At 44.7% G+C, this 20,245-nt stretch overlaps 1 protein-coding gene across 1 annotated transcript in view; it reads left to right on the top strand.

The window, feature by feature from the left end:
- The window catches only part of LOC113615147 (uncharacterized), a 71,752-nt gene that overhangs the window by 1,576 nt on the left and 49,931 nt on the right, over window positions 1-20,245 (top strand). The window contains exons 2-3 of the mRNA XM_027097218.1: window positions 643-769; window positions 15,989-16,084. Coding sequence (XP_026953019.1) covers window positions 643-769; window positions 15,989-16,084 — 223 coding nt within the window. The remainder of the gene's footprint in view (window positions 1-642; window positions 770-15,988; window positions 16,085-20,245) is intronic.

The raw sequence follows: 20,245 nt of genomic DNA, 5'->3' as shown, positions 1-20,245 counted from the left end.
GTGGGACAATTAATGAAAATCCCCAAGCACACCGAACATTGAATAATTTCTGTCTAAATCTCACAACTGATATTAGTGAAGTGGGAACTATTGTTGTATTGATCCAGAAACCAAGGCTCAGAGAGATGAAGTGATGTCTCCGAGGTAACACAGCTGGTAAGTGTTGGGTTCAAGAGTTTGGATGTTAACAAGAGAGTGAAGAAAGAACTGGGGACTTTTAGTCACTTTAACCAGGAAGTGAAGCCCTCACCATGGGGCAGGCAGCTAGCAGGACCAGGGAGGCTCAGGTACTGTTGTTGTTACCATTATTGATACTGTTATTATCATTATTTATTCATTCCTCTGAGGTCCTACAGCCTCTCCTGTTTGCATCTGACAGCCCACACATCACTTCCATTGTCTTGTGTGACTTTCCATTGTCTTGTGTGACTTTCCATTGTCTTGTGTGACTTTCTTTCTTACACTACTGTATTATGTCCAAAACATTGTCCACTTCCACTTCAGCCCAGCCTAGAGCTTGGCCCTCAGGAGGTGCTAAGTGGTTAGGGTCTTGATCTCTCTGCACCTTTAACAGCCTTCCAGAAACAAGCTCTGATCCCATCCAACAGCCCCAGGGTCAGCACTACTACCTCTATTTGACAGGTGTCTGTGACTTTCGATGATGTGGCCGTGACTTTTACCCAGGAGGAGTGGAGGCAGCTGGACCCAGCTCAGAGGACCCTGTACCAGGAGGTGATGCTGGAAAACTGCAGGCTCTTGGTGTCTCTGGGTAAGGCCTTGCCACTCTGCCGTGCAGAGGACCTGCTATCTCCTTGTCAGACATGCTCTGGCTCCATGCCCGGCTGATCAAGAAGCTTACCCTCTCCCCTACAGCTTCAGTCATTTTTGAGATTCATCTTTTCCTGCCTGCTATCTCTGTGTTTCTTTGAGCAAGAAACAGTTCCCCTTTGGCTCCTAAAATGTGGTGGAAGGAAATGGGGGTGTTCTTCAGAACCCAAAGGCAGAATTTCCAGTTGGGCCACATGGGACTGAAATAAGGACTGGGAACCACCAGGAGTATGCCAGCTTCTGGATCTCTTGTCCTGATTTCTCCCTCTAGCTTTTTGCTCATGTCTGTTTTTTCATAATGGCTTTTGTGTCTCAGCAAGTTTGTGGCAGGAGTGGCCACCCCAGTCCCTGCTCTCTGTGGCCCCCAGATGCCTTGTTTTTACTTCATTGCATACTTAACATTGTTTTTTCTTTTTCTACTGCTGGGCTATAGGGGGTTGTCCCTGAGGCAGGAGTGGCCACCTGAGCCCATACTTCCCTGAGCCTCTACCCCAGTGCCCAGCACAGACTGGCCTCTGTCTGAGGTTCTTGTTTCACATTCCAGACAGGGAGCTGACTGGGTGGGACTGGTTGGCTCATGTATCCCCTGCAACCCAGTCTACAGGGCTGTGAGTGATGGGATGGTCTCCAGGAAGAGGGTGAGGCAGGTGGGGCCTCGGGAGGTTTTTGCCTTCAGTGCCAACAGGTATTGTTCTAAACCACAGGATCTCGGTTATGGGGCTTTTCTGTTCTCCTGTGCCTTCATGATTGTCTCTTGTTCCCTGAGTCCTGGCCAAGATCCTCTGCTAGTCCAAGAGAGAGAAGCTGAGAGAGTAGTGCTTCTCAGTACTTGGCGGTTTTATCCCCAGGTGACATTTGGAAGTCTGCAGCCACATTTGACTGTCACACTTGGGGTGTGGGTGGTCCCGGCATCTAGCAGGTTAGAGTCCAGAGATGCTGCTTACTACCTGAGGATGGACAAGACAGCCCCATTCAACAAAGGTTGATCCAGCCCACAAGGGCAAGAGAGCCAAGGTGGAGAAACAGCAGCCTGAGGATAATCACTTAGACCTCTCAGTTTGAGGGAAAGGAGAGCTGTAAATCCAGGGCATAGGGTAAGACATGCCTGTTTTTAGAGAATTGGGATTGTATTCTGTGTTAATGAGAAGAGGTTACACAAAATTAGGAAACGTTTGACATATTTAGATATTTTATAACAAAATTTTAAAAATAAGAAGGCCCATTATCTGACCCTGCTGACCCTTCACTCACCTCCTCACACTTTTCCCTGAGCTCAGTCTGCTCTGGTCATGCCAGCGTCTTGCTGTTTCCTGTGCACATACTTAACATAGTTGCCTTGGGCCTCTCCACTTGCTGTTCTCTGTGCCTGGTGAGTGTGCTTGGGCATTTTGGCTTTTCTTTTCTTTTTTCTGGTTTTTTTTTTTTTTTTTTTTTGCGGTACGCGGGCTTCTCACTGTTGTGGCCTTTCCCGTTGCGGAGCACAGGCTCCCGATGTGCAGGCTCAGCGGCCATGGCTTACGGGCCCAGCTGCTCCGCGGCACATGGGATCCTCCCGGACCAGGGTACGAACCTGTGTCCCCTGCATCAGCAGGTGGACTCCCAACCACTGTGCCACCAGGGAAGCCCCTTTTTTCTGAATTTTAAAATTTAATTCTATATATATTTTTTATACAGCAGGTTCTTATTAGTTATCCATTTTATACATATTAATGTATATATGTCAATCTCAATCTCCCAATTCATCACACCACCACCAACGCCCCTGCCCCCTCCCCCCCCGCCGCTTTCCCCCCCTTGGTGTCCATACGTTTGTTCTCTACACCTGTGTCTCAGTTTCTGCCCTGCAAACCAGTTCATCTGTACCATTTTTCTAGGTTCCACATGTATACGTTAATATACGATATTTGTTTTTCTCTTTCTGACTTACTTCACTCAGTATGACAGTCTCTAGATCCCTCCGTGTCTCTGCAAATGACCCAATTTCGTTCCTTTTTATGGCTGAGTAGTATTCCATTGTATATATGTACCACATCTTCTTTATCCATTAGTCTGTCGATGGGCATTTAGGTTGCTTCCATGACCTGGCTATTGTAAATAGTGCTGCAATGAACATTGGGGTGCATGTGTCTTTCTGAATTATGGTTTTCTCTGGGTATATGCCCAGTAGTAGGATTGCTGGGTCATATGGTAATTCTGTTTTTAGTTTTTTAAGGAACCTCCGTACCGTTCTCCATAGTGGCTGTATCAATTTACATTCCCACCAACAGTGCAAGAGGGTTCCCTTTTCTCCACACCCTCTCCAGCACTTGTTTGTAGATTTTCTTATGATGAGCATTCTAACTGGTATGAGGTGATACCTCCTTGTAGTTTTGACTTGCATTTCTCTGATAATTAGTGACGTTGAGTAGCTTTTCATGTGCTTCTTGGCCATCTGTATGTCTTCTTTGGAGAAATGTCTGTTTAGGTCTTCTGCCCATTTTTTGATTGTGTTGTTTGTTTTTTTAATATTGAGCTGCGTGAACTGTTTATATATTTTGGAGATTAATCCTTTGTCCATTGATTTGTTTGCAAGTATTTTCTCCCATTCTGAGGGTTGTCTTTTCGTCTGTTTGTAAGTTGCCTTTGCTTTGCAAAAGCTTTTAAGTTTCATTAGGTCCCATTTGTTTATTTTTGTTTTTATTTCCATTACTCTAGAAGGTGGATCAAAAAAGATCTTGCTGTGATTTATGTCAAAGAATGTTCTTCCTATGTTTTCCTCTAAGAGTTTTATAATGTCCAGTCTTACATTTAGGTCTCTAATCCATTTTGAGTTTATTTTTGTGTGTGGTGTTAGGGAGTGTTCTAGTTTCATTCTTCTACATGTAGCTGTCCAGTTTTCCCAGCACCACTTATTGAAGACACTGTCTTTTCTCCATTGTATATCCTTGCCTCCTTTGTCATAGATTAGTTGACCATAGGTGGGTTTATCTCTGGGCCTTTCTATCCTGTTCCATTGATCTATTGTTCTGTTTTTGTACCAGTATCATATTGTCTCGATCACTGTAGCTTTGTAGTATAGTCTGAGGTCCAGTATAGTCTGGAGTCTGATTCCTCTAGCTCCGTTTTTTTTTCCCCTCAAGACTGCTTTGGCTATTCAGGGTGTTTTGTGTCTCCATACAAATTTTAAGATTTTTTTGTTCTAGTTCTGTAAAAAATGCCATTGGTAATTTGATAGGGATTGCATTTAATCTGTGGATTGCTTTGGGTAGTATAGTCATTTTCACAATATTGATTTTTCCAATCCAAGAACATGGTGTATCTCTCCATTTGTTTGTGTAATCTTTAATTTCCTTCATCAGTGTCTTACAGTTTTCTGCATACAGGTCTTTTGTCTCCCTAGGTAGGTTTATTCCTAGGTATTTTATTCTTTTTGTTGCAGTGGTAAATGGGAGTGTTTCCTTAATTTCTCTTTCAGATTTTTCATCATTAATGTATAGGAATGCAAGAGATTTCTGTGCATTAATTTTGTATCCTGCAACTTTACCAAATTCATTGATTAGTAGCTCTAGTAGTTTTCTGGTGGCATCTTTAGGATTCTCTATGTGTAGTATCATGTCATCTGCAGACAGTGACAGTTTTACTTCTTTTTTTCCAAGTTGTATTCCTTTTGTTTTTCTTCTCTGATTGCTGTGGCTAGGACTTCCAAAATTATATTGAATAGTAGTGGCGAGAGTGGACATCCTTGTCTTGTTCCTGATCTTAGAGGAAATGCTTTCAGTTTTTCACCGTTGAGAATGATGTTTGCTGTTTGCTGTTTGTTGTATATGGATTTTATTGAGGTAGGTTCCCTCTATACCCACTTCTGGAGAGCTTTTATCATAAATGGATGTTGAATTTTGTCAGAAGCTTTTTCTGCATCTATTGAGATGATCATATGGTTTTTAATCTTCAACTTGTTAACATGGTGTATCACATTGATTGTTTTGCGTATGTTGAAGAATCCTTGCATCCCTGGGATAAATCCCACTTGATCATGGTGTATGATCCTTTTAATGTATTGTTAGATTCTGTTTGCTAGTATTTTGTTGAGGATTTTTACATCTATATTCATCAGTGATATTGGTCTGTAATTTTCTTTTTTTGTGGTATCTTTGTCTGGTTTTGGTATCAGGGTGATGGTGGCCTCATAGAATGAGTTTGGGAGTGTTCCTTCCTCTGCAAGTTTTTGGAAGAGTTTGAGAAGGTTGGGTGTTAGCTCTTCTCTAAATGTTTGATAGAATTTACCTGTGAAGCCATGTGGTCCTGGACTTTTGTTTGTTGGAAGATTTTTAATCACAATTTCAGTTTCATTACTGTGATTGGTCTGTTCATATTTTCTATTTCTTCCTGGTTCAGTCTTGGAAGGTTATACCTTTCTAAGAGTTTGTCCATTTCTTCCAGGTTGTCCATTTTATTGGCATACAGTTGCTTGTAGGTAGTCTCTTAGGATGCTTTGTATTTCTGTGGTGTCTGTTGTAACTTTTTTTTCATTTCTAGTTTTATTGATTTGAGTCCTCTCCCTCTTTTTCTTGATGAGTCTGGCTAATGGTTTATCAATTTTGTTTATCTTCTCAAAGAACCAGCTTTTAGTTTTATTAATCTTTGCTATTGTTTTCTTTTTCATTTTATTCTGCTCTGATCTTTATGATTTCTTTCCTTCTACTAACTTTGGGTTTTGTTCTTCATTCTCTAGTTCCTTTAGGTGAAGTTTAGATTGTTTATTTGAAATTTTTCTTGTTCCTGAAGTAGGCTTGTATTGCTATAAACTTCTCTCTTAGAACTGCTTTTGCTGCATCCCATAGGTTTTGGATTGTCGTGTTTTCGTTGTAATTTGTCTCTAGGTATTTTTTGAGTTCTTCTTCAATTTCTTCAGTGATCTCTTGGTTATTTAGTAACATGTTGTTTAGCCTCCATTTTTTTTTTTTTTTTTTTTACGTTTTTTCCCCTGTAATTGAAAATCTCATAGCGTTGTGGTCAGAAAAGATGCTTGATATGATTTAAATTTTCTTGAATTTACTGAGGCTTGATTTGTCACCCAAGATGTGATCTATCCTGGAGAATGTTCCGTGTGCACTTGAGAAGAAAGTAATCTGCTGTTTTGGGATGGAATGTCCTATGAATATCAATTAAATCTGTCTGGTCTACTGTGTCATTTAAAGCTTGTGTTTCCTTATTTTCTGTTTGGGTGGTCTGTCCGTTGGTGTAAATGAGGTGTTAAAGGCCCCACTATTATTGTGTTACTGTCTAATTCCTCTTTTATAGCTGTTAGCATTTGCCTTATGTATTGAGGTGCTCTTACGTATTGAGGTGCTCCTACGTTGGGTGCGAATATATTTATAATTGTTACATCTCTTTCTTGGATTGATTTCTTGGTCATTATGTAGTGTCCTTCCTTTTCTCTTGTAACGTTCTTTATTTTAAAGTCTATTTTATTTGATATGAGTATTGCTACTCCAGCTGTCTTTTCATTTCCATTTGCTTGTAATATCTTTTTCCATCCCCTCTTCAGTCTTATGTGTCCCTAGGTCTGAAGTGGGTCTCATAGACAGCATATATATGGGTCTTGTTTTTGTATCCATTCAGTGAGCCTCTGTCTTTTGGTTGGAGCATTTAACCCATTCACATTTAAGGTAATTATTGATGTGTATGTTCCTGTTACCATTTTCTTAATTGTTATGGGTTTGTTTTTGTAGGTCCTTTTCTTCTCTTGTGTTTCCCACTGAGCGAAGTTCCTTTAGCATTTGTTGTATAGCTGGTTTGGTGGTGCTGAATTCTCCTAGCTTTTGCTTGTCTGTAAAGCTTTTGATTTCTCCTTGGAATCTGAATGAGATCCTTGCCAGGTAAAGTAACCTTGGTTGTAGGTTCTTCTCTTTTATCACTTTAAATATATTATGCCACTCCCTTTGGCTTGTAGAGTTTCTGCTGAGAAGTCAGCTGTTAACCTTATGGGAGTTCCCTTGTATGTTATTTGTTGTTTTTCTTTTGTTGCTTTCAATAATTTTTCTTTGTCTTTCATTTTTGTTAGTTTGATTACTATGGGTCTTGGCGTTTTTCTCCTTGGGTTTATCCTGCCTGGGACTCTCTGCACTTCTTGGACTTGGGTGGCTATTTCCTCTCCTAGGTTAGGGAAGGTTTCGACTATAATCTCTTCAAATATTTTCTCGGGACCTTTTTCCCTCTCTTCTCCTTCTGGGACCCCTATAATATGAATGTTGTTGCATTTAATGTTGTCCCAGAGGTCTCTTAAGCTGTCGTCATTTCCTTTCATCTTTTTTCTTTCTTCTGTTCTGCAGCAGTGAATTCCACCATTCTGTCTCCAGGTCACTTATCCGTTCTCCTGCCTCAGTTATTCTGCTATTGACTCCTTCTAGTGTATTCTGTATTTTAGTTATTTTATTGTTCATCTCTGTTTGTTTGTTCTTCAATTCTTCTAGGTCTTTGTTAAATATTTCTTGCATCTTTTCGAACTTTGCCTCCATTCTTTTTCTGAGGTCCTGCATCATCTTCACTGTCATTATTCTGAATTCTTTTTCTGGAAGGTTGCCTATCTCCACTTCATTTAGTTATTTTTCTGGGGTTTTATCTTCTTCCTTCATCTGGTACAAAGTCCTCTGCTTTTTCATTTTATCTTTCTGTGAATGTGGTTTTCCTTCCACAGGGTGCAGAATTGTATTTCGTCTTGCTTCTGCTGTCTGCCGTCTCCATTTTGGCTTTTTACATGGCTGCCCCTTCTCAGCCCAGTTGCCACCTCCTCACCAGCTGTGTTCTGACCACCAGACTTCATGGAGTGTCCACCCATCCCTCTCACTTTCTCTCATCATCCTATTTATAACCATAAAAGTGGTTCTCAACCAGAGATGATGTTGCTCCCCAGAGGAAACTCAGCAACATCTGGAGATAGTTTTGGTTATTACAATCTGCACGTGGATCCTACACCATCCTTATAATTCGCAGGATGGGCTCCTCCCCACCTTTCCAACAAAGAATTATCTTGACCTAAATTATCATGTCAGCTTGAGAAACCCTGTTTCTGAGAGTGCAGGGACACTTGTTCAGCTGGCATTGCGATACAGCCTGATGTAACCATTCCATCATTTCTTCTCTTCCTGCCTCCTGACTGTGTTTGACGGGAAGTCTGGGTTTAGTGCTCCCTCCTAACATAGCTTCTCTGCCTTCCCCACACTCCCTACCCCTGCAACTGTTGCTACTTTCCCCTTGTCAACAGAGGCAGTAGCCTTAGGCCAGGAGCCCTGAACAGAAGGCAGCTGAGCTCTCTGGAACTTAAGAACACTGTTTTGATTTCACTTCTGCATTTTTTTCATGGTGACCTGCCATCAACGGAAGTGACCCTGGGTTTCCCATTTATCAGAGTAATGCGGGATTCCCTTTTTGAAGAAATCTAAGAAAACATTTATTAAGTGGGTCACTTTTAATAAGCAATTGATAACTGTCACTGTGCAGGTACCCTGAGCCCTGACCAGGTGTCAGGACTGTTCAGGCACTATTCATGCTCCACTCATTGAAATTGTCACAGGGTCCCCACTGTATTAATTAGTATCTGTGAGATTTGAATATTTCCAACAGGCTTTGGGGCACTAGGGGGTGTCCCTAATTGTCTGTAACCTGGATCTGCTTGAGTTAAGGCAGGAGGAATAGTGGCCTGGTGTGCGAGGTTTAAAGAGGTGGGCAAGGGTGTAGTTTTGGATTGTTTGGTTTGCACATGAAGGGTGTGCTCTGATATTTCACATCATATTAAGGAAACTTTGGGGGATAATAGTGGAGAGTTTTAGAAGGTATGGCATAAGTTGTCTTGTAGAGTATAGAAAACCATTTTGAGAATGAAAAAGAAGAATATAAGTAGAGATATAGGAAGTCCTTGCAGGCAGGCTCATAACTAAGTTTCCCATTTATGTAGCATTAGCCAAGAAAATCGATATGTAATTTGGGGAGTGTTTAAGAGAACCTTTCAGGAGTTATAAGGTGTGCTAAAAATATGGCTTTGTATATATACATGTGTGTGCATGTTAGTGTGGTATTTGTAAAAAATAAACAAACATGGGACTTCCTGGTGGTGCAGTGGTTAAGAACCTGCCTGCCAATGCAGGAAACACAGGTTCGAGCCTGGTCCGGGAAGATCCCACATGCTGAGGACCAGCTAAGCCCGTGCACCACGACTACTGAGCCTGTGCTCTAGAGCCCGCGAGCCACAACTACTGAGCCCATGTGCCACAGCTACTGTAACGTGCGTGCCTAGCGCCCATGCTCTGTAACAAGAGAAGCCACTGCAATGAGAAGCCCGCGCACCGCCACGGAGAGTAACCCCCACTCGCTGCAACTAGAGAAAGCCCATGTGCAATGAAGACCCAATGCAACCACTAATTAATTAATTAATTAGTTAATTAATTAAAAAACAAACCAACAAAATCCTTTTTCCTCATAACACTTCTGATACCAAACGTCTGGGTTTTCCATACCAGGCAATTCTGACCCTAACTACCTGGAGTTAGCACAGACTCCGCAGGTTATTAAGGATTCAGTCCCATAGACAGCCCCTCCACCTCCCACCCACCCACTTCAGATGTCAGTCACAAGTCCTCACAACCTGTCCTGACCAACCAGCTATAAGTTGGAGATTTCCCTTTTGGCAGATTGAGGCATATACCAGGGTCACAGACAGCAGCTCAGGAACATGATAGAATCCCTAATAGAAGAAAGCAAAAAGGTCCCAGGTCTGATTTCTGTCTTAGGAGAGGAAGTCCATGGGTATCTGCTGGGGTGAAGGTTTTCGTGTCCCCAGGTGAAGTCATCTTCATCAGCGAGGTCTTGGTCTGGGACGTGGGGCAGGGTATCCTTTGCAAGTGGGTACGTACACACTTGACTTGATGTGGGCCTCAGTATTTGCCGTGTTTGGTTGAAACAGTGGCTTCCTCAGAGGGTTCAGGCCTCTGACTTATAAACCAATGAAAGTACCCAGACCAGTTATAGTAAGAGCAACAGTTACCAGAATGCCATATGGCTGTTCTTCAAGGTTTGGTTTGTTTGTTTTGTTTTGTTTTGAAGTTCAGGGCAAATGGATTCCATATCAGGTGACCAGCTGCCTGGCCTGTGGGGCAGTCTGTGGCTAATGGGTGCTGGGAGCGTGTGCTCCCTCCTTCTGGTCTCCAGCCTCATGGGATGATGGGAAGCTCTGTGTGTAACTGCAGGGGAGACAGTGTGAATGGCCTCCTGTAGAACGAATCTTTGTGTACATAGAGGTGAGGCACATTCCCTTCCAGAGTAGGAAAGGGCAGTGGGACATTTTTAAAGGTATGTGATTCAAGGAGCCTTGAATTAAGGCTAAGGGGTGAGATAGAGGCCCAATGAGGGGTTTGTTTGTCAGACTGGAGTTTGAAAAGGAGCTGTTTAAGGAAATCGTTATGTTTTTCAGTTAAACCAGCTATTTGGGGCCTGTTGGGGCCATGAAGCTCTATTGACTACCTCTCTCCAGAGCCCAGCATTGTGTAATTTGAGAAGTGAAATGTGTATCTTGGTTATTGTCAGTAATGTCTGTAATTCCAAAGGGAGTAAGGAGCTTCCTGGCAAGGCCTATCGTTGTGGCCTTTATAAATGTAAGGACATGTGATTTTGACTTACTTACTTTTGGGGTGTTGGTGAGACAAGAGTTTCTTTACCCTGAAGGAGACAGTTTTTAAGCAATGACCCAACAGTTTATAATGAATGTGAAGAGGAGGCCGTTTGTTGATCAGGGCATCTAGTACTAAGATGACCCCCTGAATAGACCAAGAAATGTTTCTTAGATCCCATTTTTTATTTGGACATTCTGGCTACAGGATAGAAAGCAGCATCAATCTACTGAGCTCCATCATGTGCTGTGGATGTAAGAGATCCACAAACTCCCACAACTGTTCACTCACTTAATCCCAAGGTGCTCCCCAGGTAGCCAAGGGCTGTGGGGAGAGGTGCCCTCCTCCAGCACCACAGCATCTGGCAAGGACCCACCTTGTCCTACAAGAGGAATATGTCAGAGGGCCCAGGTTGGGTTCCATCCTGTCCTGGGGCCTCAGGAGCTGTGCTGAACTTGTGATGTGCTGTTGCCATGATCCAAAGCTTGATGGGCAGCTGGGTGTGGCGGTCAGTGGCTTGGGGTCTGCAACAGCCTTCATTATCCGGAGAGCCTTGTGTATAGTTAGTTGTTGTTTTAGTAGCATATAGTACCAGGCTGAGGGGACAGTCTGTTACATCAGAAGCCCTTGGGCATCTGTGGCCCTGGTAGGTGATTCAGAAACTCGAGGAGGTGTGAGAAGAGGTTGTCAAAGCCTCTTTGGTGAAGGAGTCTCTGAGGACACTGATGGGACTGGCTATTTAACAGTATTTTGAGCAGATTTTAGAGCTTTTGTTGGAGGGAGTTCCATTTAAGTTGGGCTGATTTGCGAGTATCAGCATCAGGGAGAGTAAATAAAATTTATAAATGAGGAATATGTGGCCACCAGACCCAAAGTAATACTAAATAGTATTTTTGTCTAAAACTAGTCCCCAAAGGATTAAAAGGTGTTGGACTCACTGTCACAAGCGTGTCAAATGAATCTCCTTAGACGAGGTTGTCATGGATGTAACATCGCCTGTGCTCCTGGAGAGAGGTGGGTGGGTGCAGCTGAGGTCTTGGCTGCAGAGGGTGTGGGTGTTGGCAGAGCTGTTGAGCCACCCCACGGGGCAGCCTGGGGAGGAGTCCTATTTGCCTTCAGAGCGAAGGCAAACCGAGGTTGAGAGGCTGTCAAAATACACACCAGCAGAACACGTTAGCCAGATCTGTAATTGAAGAGTAATTACTGGGTTCTAATAATACTGGATATTGGGTGTGTGGATCTTGTTAGTCAGCTCAGGCTGCCATTACTGTGTGGTTAAACAGCAGCTTTATTTTCGCACAGTTCTGGAGGCTGGAAGTCCCAGTTCAGTTGCTGATAAGGATCTCTTGCTGGCCACCTTCTTGCTGTGTCCTTACCTGACTTTTCATCTGGCTTGGAGAGGCCTTCTCTTCCTCTTAAAAGGATATGGGTCCTACCAGATCAGGGCCCCACCCCGTGACCTCATTTAACCTTAACTACCTCCTTAAAGGCCCTAAGTCCATATAGGATCACACTGGGGATTAGGGTTTAACACATGCAGTTTAGGGAGACACAATTCAGTCAGTAACAGGAACCCTAACAGATGGGACCACGGCATTAAGATTGCAGTAACTCACAGCGAGGTGCCCTGTGTTTTTTTAGGTTTAAGAACATGCACAGCTGGACTGTCAACGTGGAGAAGCAGTGGGGATCACCACCCCTTGATTAATTAGGTCTTATATAAAAGTTCTATTCCCCAAAGGCCCCTTTTCAACTTACATTGGGCTGAATTATTATTTTAACTCGGGTCTGTTGGGTCCCATTTTATCAAGCCAATTAATTTGTAAGTGCCAAAAAATTATTTTAATTGTGTATTGTGTCAGAGCATCTATGCCCAATATGGGATACTTTAGGACAGTGGGTACTAGGGCTATAGGAAATTCAGGTAAAACTACAGTCAAAGTGAGATATACCTATTTTTTCTCTTTAATATTTAGGTACTTTTTACAGTGGTGGAGTAGAGTGTTTCATTTTAGTGGGATCCCCAGGTATAACTATGATTTGAGCCCCAGTATTAAATTCATGAAGTTTTGTCAGTTGGTGCATTTTAGCAAATTCTAAAGATAATTTAAAACCTGTGTTGTGGAGTCAGACAAACCAATCAGTGCTCTGTTTTGTTTTGGTGATAAAAGTTTTTTAATATATAAATTTTGTTATACCATATGTAGTTATTATATAATAATTATATAAATTTTAGTATATAAATTTTGGATTTCCAATTGGGTCAGTATAGACAGAGTTCTAACTTAGTTATATGTTGTATGTTATTTAAATTTTTATTCTCTCTCTCTGTTATCTAAGGTTTTTTATTGTTGTTACTGCTTATAAATCAATAAGTAGTCTAGAACCAGTATTATGTTTGCTAGACCTGGCGTTTGCTTGATATGTAAGGTTAATAATGTGCCCCCTTCCCTTCTTTCTTCCTTTTGAGCTTTTCAGCCATTTAAAACCCTGGTTTTTAGTTTTAGTTTGTCTCCTGCTGAGGAGAGGAAAGGGCGGAGGGGCCTGGGGCCTCCAAGATGCAGCCTCTCCCCTGGATGGCCCTGGTCCACAGCATAACGAGCCCCTTCCTCCCCACTCCTTTTTTTTCTGCCTCCAAACAAAATCTTTTTTGGGGGGTGGGGTGGTCACCTTTCTGCCCCCACCACCACCATTTTTCTTTCTTTTATTTGGGTATTTACCTGGTAGGCTCTTAGCAGTCCCAAGTGGCAACCACTGTGAGTGGCAGCCTGCCTTTCTAGGGAGGGGCTGGGGCTCATGCCTCAGGACAGCAGTGGTGGTGGCAGTGTCCTGACGGGGTGACAGTTTGGTGTTGAGGAAGAGCTCTCCACGTGCTGGTCTGCAGCAGCACTCACGAGTGCCGGACACACTGGCCGGGCTTACACAATCTGGAGTAGGTTGAGAAACATCCTCAGGTGTCTCAAAGGGCAGCAAAAACAATATTCCTTATTCCTTTGTTTCTCCCCCCCATTATACGTTGAACTAGCAGTCTCCAGAGATGGGATCTCTTATCCGCTACGTGGTTGGGACAAACTGCAACAACAGTAAGGCAAGCAGCCATGGCAAGGTTTGCCTGTGAAGCAGTCTAAGCCTCTTCTGTGCCATGGCATGTGTGAGGGGGGTGCCCTATGCCACTCGCATCCCTGTATTGCTCCAGGGACCAGTGCCTGGACTCTGGCCAGGTGTGCCCTCAGAGGGCAGGCAGTGCCATCAGTCTCTCATAGGGTGGTGGGCAGCTCAGTTGAGCAGCCCCCCACGGACTTCAGTGTTGTTGGCTCAGTTGATCACACTTGAATCCCAACCGTCTATGGGGGGGCCTCAGCGTTAGGCAGTAGCCAGTTACCTGGTTGCCCCGGGGTCACCAGCCCAGAAACTTGGTGTGTTGACAATGGCGAGACAGACTAAGTGCTCCGTCTCTTCCCAGATCAGGTGGCAGCTAGGGACTCACAGCCCTTGCGGACCTAGACAGGAGGAGCGCTCTTCAGAATTTTGCTGGGTATCTAAAAAAAAACTTAGCTCAATGGAGACATACTTTACTTTGACTGAAAAGAGTCATTATTTTAAATATGTGAGTTCTTTAAATTATTCCATCCATTTTAAACAACATAATGCATTTAAATTGCTTTGTACAGTCCCTGGGATATGGTAACACCCTATAAATGTTAACTTTTCAATTATTATTAAGGTTAAAAGTTCATAGTGACGTGGTGGATTGGTTAAGTATGTGCACTTAGCCACTGTTCAGCAGACTCTTCTCAGGGAGTGACACTTGAGCTGAGCCCCAAAGAGAAGTAGCTGGAAGAAGCAAGGTGGGTAGAGAACAGCCTTCCAGGGAGAAGGGCCTGCATGTGCAAAGGCCCTGAGGTCCTAGGGAATGTGACTCCTGATAGCTGAAGGGAGGTCTTGGTCGCTGTCGCTGAGCCCCGTGCTGAGCACGGAGCACACAGGAGAGCACATTGCTTAGTGATGACTGATGAACCCTGGACCTGACGGAGAAGCTGTCGGCGAGTCCTGGCACCTCTGCCGTCGACTTCCTGCCGAGTCTGTGTGTCTTTCCCCTGCATCTGTGTTTGGCTGTATGTGACAGACCGGCTCAGTCTTCACCCTGGAGGAAATTTATTATCTCACCAGTAGGAAGCTCAGAGGTGGGGCTGGCTACCGGGTTGGTGGGTGCCAGCCCAGTTGTCTGCTTCTTCCTGGTCTAGGGCCTCGGGCAGGTTCCCTCACAGGCGACCCAGGCTGCTGCAGGACTACAGCACTGGCTGGTCCCCTCACTCAGCCATCCTGGACTAGAGCTCTCTCCTCCAGAGGGCTGGTGTAGGTCACCTGCAAGTTGGTGGAAACCAGAGTTTTCAGCCCTCCCTTGATGCCAGAATCTGGGGTGGTTTTTTTAAATCTGTAGGTATCCAGGCCTCATCTGCAGAGATTTGGTTTCTTTCTCTTTTTTTTTTTTAATAAATTTATTTATTTTTGGCTGCGTTGGGTCGTTGTTACTCACAGACTTTTTTTTAGTTGCAGCGAGTAGGGGCTAATCTTAGTTGTGGTGTGCAGGCTTCTCACTGTGGTGGCTTCTCTTGTTGCGGAGCGTGGGCTTCAGTAGTTGTGGCACACGGGCTCAGTAGTTGTGGTGCACGGGCTTAGTTTCTTCGTGGCATGTGGGATCTTCCCAGACCAGGGCTTGAGCCTGTGTCCCCTGCATTGGCAGGCGGATTCTTTAACCACTGTGCCACCAGGGAAGTCCCTATTTGGTTTCAGTTGGATGTGAACCAGACATCTCAGGAGATTTTAATGCACAGGTGGTTGAAATTCACTTGGGTTAATTAGTAAACACCTTCTGGAAGGAGGCGGTCATATTCTGTGTCTCTTGGCTGCAGCTGAATAGAGTTGGAACTCTGTGCAGTGGAGGTCAAAGGGAATAGGTGTTGTCTACACAACCAGCACTGCAGTCTAAAGTCTTTGGATCCCAACATTGGTGGTGTGTTGTTTTTTTTTTCTTTTTTTTTTTTGGCTTCATTGGGTCTTCGTTGTTGCATGCGGGCTCTTCTCTGGTTGCAGTGAGCGGGGGCTATTCTTCGTTCTGGTGTCCAGGCTTCTCATTGTGGGCTTCTCTTGTTGGGAGCGCGGGTTCTAGGCGTGTGGGCTTCAGTAGTTGCAGCACACGGGCTCAGTAGTTGTGGCTCGCAGGCTCAGTAGTTGTGGCACAGGGGCTTAGTTGCTCCGTGGCATGTGGGATCTTCCCAGACCAGGGCTTGAACATGTGTCTCCTGCATTGGCAGGTGGATTTTTAACCACTGCGCCACCAGGGAAGCTGCAACATTGGTGTTTTTGACCTTGGTTTCCAAGTTCTAGGTCAGGATTTCTGTGGGTGGAATCAGCTTCATTCTGAGGTCTTGTCCACATCCTGAAGTCCCACACTAGATCGAGGGGTTTTCTTTGTTTTCACAGAAATCCTAGTGTCTTCTTCCTTTCTCCATGAACAGGGTGTCCTGTTCCCAGACTTGAGCTGATCTTCCAGCTGGAGCAGGGGCAGAAGCTGTTGACTGTGAAGAAAGACCTCTCCCGAAGCACCTGTCCAGGTAGGAGCCAAGATTTGGGCAGCTGGGAGACCCTGCAGGGGGAGGTCGCTGGCCCTGGTTCCTTGGGGAAGTGTCTTGTTCGGGCCTCTGTGGTGGTCTGGAGGCCACGGAGCCCTTTGACCCCAGGTCCCTCTGTCCTCCTGGAGGATAGAGGTGCATGAGCTGAGATGTGTCTTGGGCTCCAGCTGCCTGGGCTTCAAGCTTCAAGCTGCCTGGGCTTCAAGCTGTCTTGGGCTCCAGCTGCCTGGGCTTCACCGATCACCAGCTCTGTGGCCCTAGTGAACTTCGGGATCTCCTTGTGTCTTTGTATATATAAGTTTGACTAAGTTAAATCTTAGCTGCCATGTCAGACAGACTCCAGCATCTTGGTGCTCAGCATATGGAAGCACTTGTTCTTTTTTTGTATTTCTTTCTTTCTTTTGCCATGCCTCGCAGCGTGCAGGATCTTAGTTCCCTGACCAGGGGTCGAACCCGTGACCCCTGCAGTGGAAGCTCGGAGTCTTAACCACTGGACCACCAGGGATGTCCCTGGAAGCACTTTTTCTGAGGCACACCCGGTCCGTGTGACTGTGCATCACACGGCTGTTCAGGAACCCGGGTCCACTCTGCCATCAGCATGTGGCTTGAAGGTTGTCCTGACCTCCTGCAGCAGGCAGAGGAGAGTGAGAGGGCAAGGAAGACTCGCACAAACACCAGCCCCCCGCTTCCACTGATAGGCACTAGGCACTTGGCCACACTCGGGGGATGGGGCTGGGAGATGGGGCTGAGCCATGTGTCCAAGTGGAGGAGCAGATGGTTTGGCGAGTGTGGTCTGCTGCGCTCAGTCTGTTCCTGATAGTTGCTCTGTCTCCGGGTTGTTGGGGACGTGGTCACATAACGTGTTAAAGCATAAAACCGCTTAGCACAGCGTCTGCGCCGCAGTCAGTGGCTCGTGGGAAGTAAGCCGTTGGTGTCATTCATGTCCCTGTATTGTAATGAGTAATGCATCTCACGTTTCCCTCTGACCTCTGAGGAAAAGGGCCTTCCTTCCTCTCCCAGCTCCTCTCCAGCTCTCGTCTGCCTCCCCTTTCCCACCCTGTCCAGATACTCAAGAAGCCTTCCCTTGTTGCATGTCTCCCTACTCCTCCTGTTTGGTAAAACTTGATGGTGACATTTGTCCTGCTGTGCCCCACATCTGGGCTGCTGAGGGCACTGGGGCCGCCATGTGTGGTGATGGGGCCCCTGCAGAGTTGTGCTCTTTCCCTCCTAGTCCCTCGGGCGGCCCCACCAGCCTGCGAGTGTCTGTGTGCAGCCCGTCGACAGCCCCTCAGGGGCAGTTCCTGTGTGCAGCCTGTCGACAGCCCCTCAGAGGGGCAGTTCCGAGCCTCTGCCTTCTGCTCTCTGCCCTTCTCCACCTGAATATCTCAGAGGCACCCAGTCAGCATGCCTGGCAAGGAACCCGTCACGATGCTCACTTCTTCCCCTCCCGAGTTAGAGCGCATGGTCCTGCCATCCAAGCAGATTAGAGACTGGATACAGCCCCAGAGACTGTATCCTCACCCCTCCACCTCCATCGGCCCCTACATCCGGCCATCCTCGCAGTGACCACTTCCCCAGGACAGGTGTCTCAGCCTGTGACCTCTCATGTGTCAGCAAGTTTTCATGTTAAAAATCTATCCCCTTGTCTTGCTTGGTCTTCTACCCTTCCACACTCATTCAGACTCTCAGTCATATAGACTCATATAGACTCTCAGTCTATAGTTTTCCTTTCACCTGGTGGAAGAGGTCTTGGCCCAGGCCATGGCCAGTTGTTGAACCATAGTCTAGAGTACATCTTTTAGGGAAATTATTTCTTCACTTACTTTCTGCTTGTTCAGCAATTTCATTCTTGCTCTGCTCAAGGTAAAAATGTGCCCATGTTTCTTACACTTGAAGCAAATAAAAAATGCTCCTGTTTCATATTGTATTCATCCACTCTCTGAGGCATTTAATTTTTTACATTTTTTCACCCTCACAAACAGTGCTGCCAAGAACATTCATATATATTGGTCATCTTGCACACGGTTAGGCTTGTCTTTTGTTATTTCTCGGAGTAAAATTGTTGGATTATAGGTTATGCAAATTTTCAAGTTTAGGTGATAATGTTTTCTAAAAGGGATGTACCTATTTATAATTCTCCAGATTCCACCAGTTATGTCCTGTTCAGTCCTTGATGCTGTAAGGCTCCTCAATTTTTGCTTAACAGACTGACACAAAATTATATCTTAGGTGAGCTTGCTTTGCATTTTCCTCATTCACAACCTTTAGCACCTTATCATGTGATTATAGGCCCATTTGTACAATTGTCCCCTCGTATCCGCAGGTTCTGCCTCTGCAGATTCAACTGAGTGCAGATTGAAAACATTGGGGGGAAGAGAAAATACCAGAATGTTCAAAAAAACAAAACTTTAATTTGGGGCTTCCCTGGTGACACAGTGGTTAAGAATCTGCCTGCCACTGTAGGGGACGTGGGTTCGAGCCCTGGTCCGGGAAGATCCCCCATGCCACCGAGCAGCTGAGCCCGTGTGCCACAACTACTGAGCCTGTGCTCTAGAGTCTGTGAGCCACAACTACTGAGCCCGCGTGCCACAACTACTGAAGCCCGTGCACCTAGAGCCTGTGCTCTGCAACAAGAGAAGCCACCGCAATGAGAAACCTGCACGCCGTACCTAGAGAAAGCCCACATGCAGCAACAAAGGCCCAATGCAGCCAAAAAAATTAAAAAAAAAAAAAACTTGAATTTGCCTTGTGCTGGCAACTATTTATCAATATATAGCATTTGCATTGTATTAGATATTATAAGCAATCTAGAGATGATTTAAGGTACACAGGAGGATGTGTGTAGGTTATATGCAAATACTCCACCATTTTATATAAAGGACTTGAGCATCTGCAGATTTTAGTATTGAGCAGGGGGTTTCTGGAACCAGTTAATCTGCTGTGGATACTGAGAAACAACTTCTTTGAAATGTCATTTCATGGAAAATGCCTGTGTTTCTGTTACCTTGTTTCCCTTTTGTTTGTAGGGATTTTTTTTGTACATTCTTGATACTTTTATCAGTTATAGATGCTGCTCTATCCCCAATATCAAAAAGATATTCTTGTTTTATTCTAAGATGTTCTAAGCTTGGCACTTGACATTTAACTCTTTTTGGTCTGAGGTAGAATTTGAGTATAGTGTGAGATAGGAATACAGTTTTTTGGGTTTTTTTTACTTTTTTAAATTAATTTTTTTATGATCCTTTTAATGTGTTGTTGGATTCTGTTTGCTAGTGTTTTGTTTTGTTTTTGAGGTGGAATGAGACAATTTATAAGTTCCCTTAGTAAAACCTTGAAGGAGATGAAAAAAGAAGTACACAAAGAATACTAAAGAGCTGGGGGAAGAGCAGAAATCAAGAGAGGGAGATAAGTTTAGGTGGTTACTAGTGTCAAACTTCGCAGTGCGTCATAATTATAGTTACTGTGTTCAATGTTAATTCTCTCCCCAAGATAATTTCTGAAGGTTGTACTTTCACATCTCTTTTGCTTCCACTTCTGTCATGCTGGCTTCTTTTATTGGTGGGATAACAGGCATACTTCAGAGAGATGCATGTTCGGTTCAGGACCACCATCATTAGGTGGCCATGCGGTTCCCTCATCTCCTTTTTTCTTTATACTGATGGGTAGCATTCTTCATCACAAATGGAAGGTAGTGTGCTGGAAAAATAACATGGGGCTCCAAGGCCCAGAAGCAGCATGGGGTAGAGTTTTGTGACCTCAGATTCATTGTGATCCCAGTAGTGTCTGTCTTTTGTAGCCTCCTCTCATGTCTTCTTTCCTTGTTCAGCTCTTATAACGTGTTGGAATCCTTGATCCAATACGGAAAATTTAGTCTGTTTCCACAAACTGATTTCACCAGGAGTCCCTCATGTGATGACGTTCTGTCAGATTCTCTTGGTGTGTGAACTGTCTTCAGGTTCAACATATGAATCAAGTTTGGAGGTTGGGGTCCATCCTTCTAGTGTTGGAGGGTCTCCTGCAGAGGCAGGGAGAGGCTGTGGCTCACCGTGGGGACAAGGACACTGACAGCAGAAGTTTAGGGAAGTACTCCTTGGTGTGAGCCATCCCAGAGTCTCTGCTAGTATTTTGTTGAGGATTTTTGCA

The sequence above is a fragment of the Aethalodelphis obliquidens genome, unplaced genomic scaffold (assembly GCF_003676395.1).
Source record: "Aethalodelphis obliquidens isolate GAN/ISIS:26980383/991018 unplaced genomic scaffold, ASM367639v1 scaffold113, whole genome shotgun sequence".
NCBI classification, from domain to species: Eukaryota; Metazoa; Chordata; class Mammalia; order Artiodactyla; family Delphinidae; genus Aethalodelphis; species Aethalodelphis obliquidens.
The sequence above is the reverse complement of the archived record's forward strand: the minus strand, read 5'-3'. Positions and strand labels throughout refer to the sequence as shown.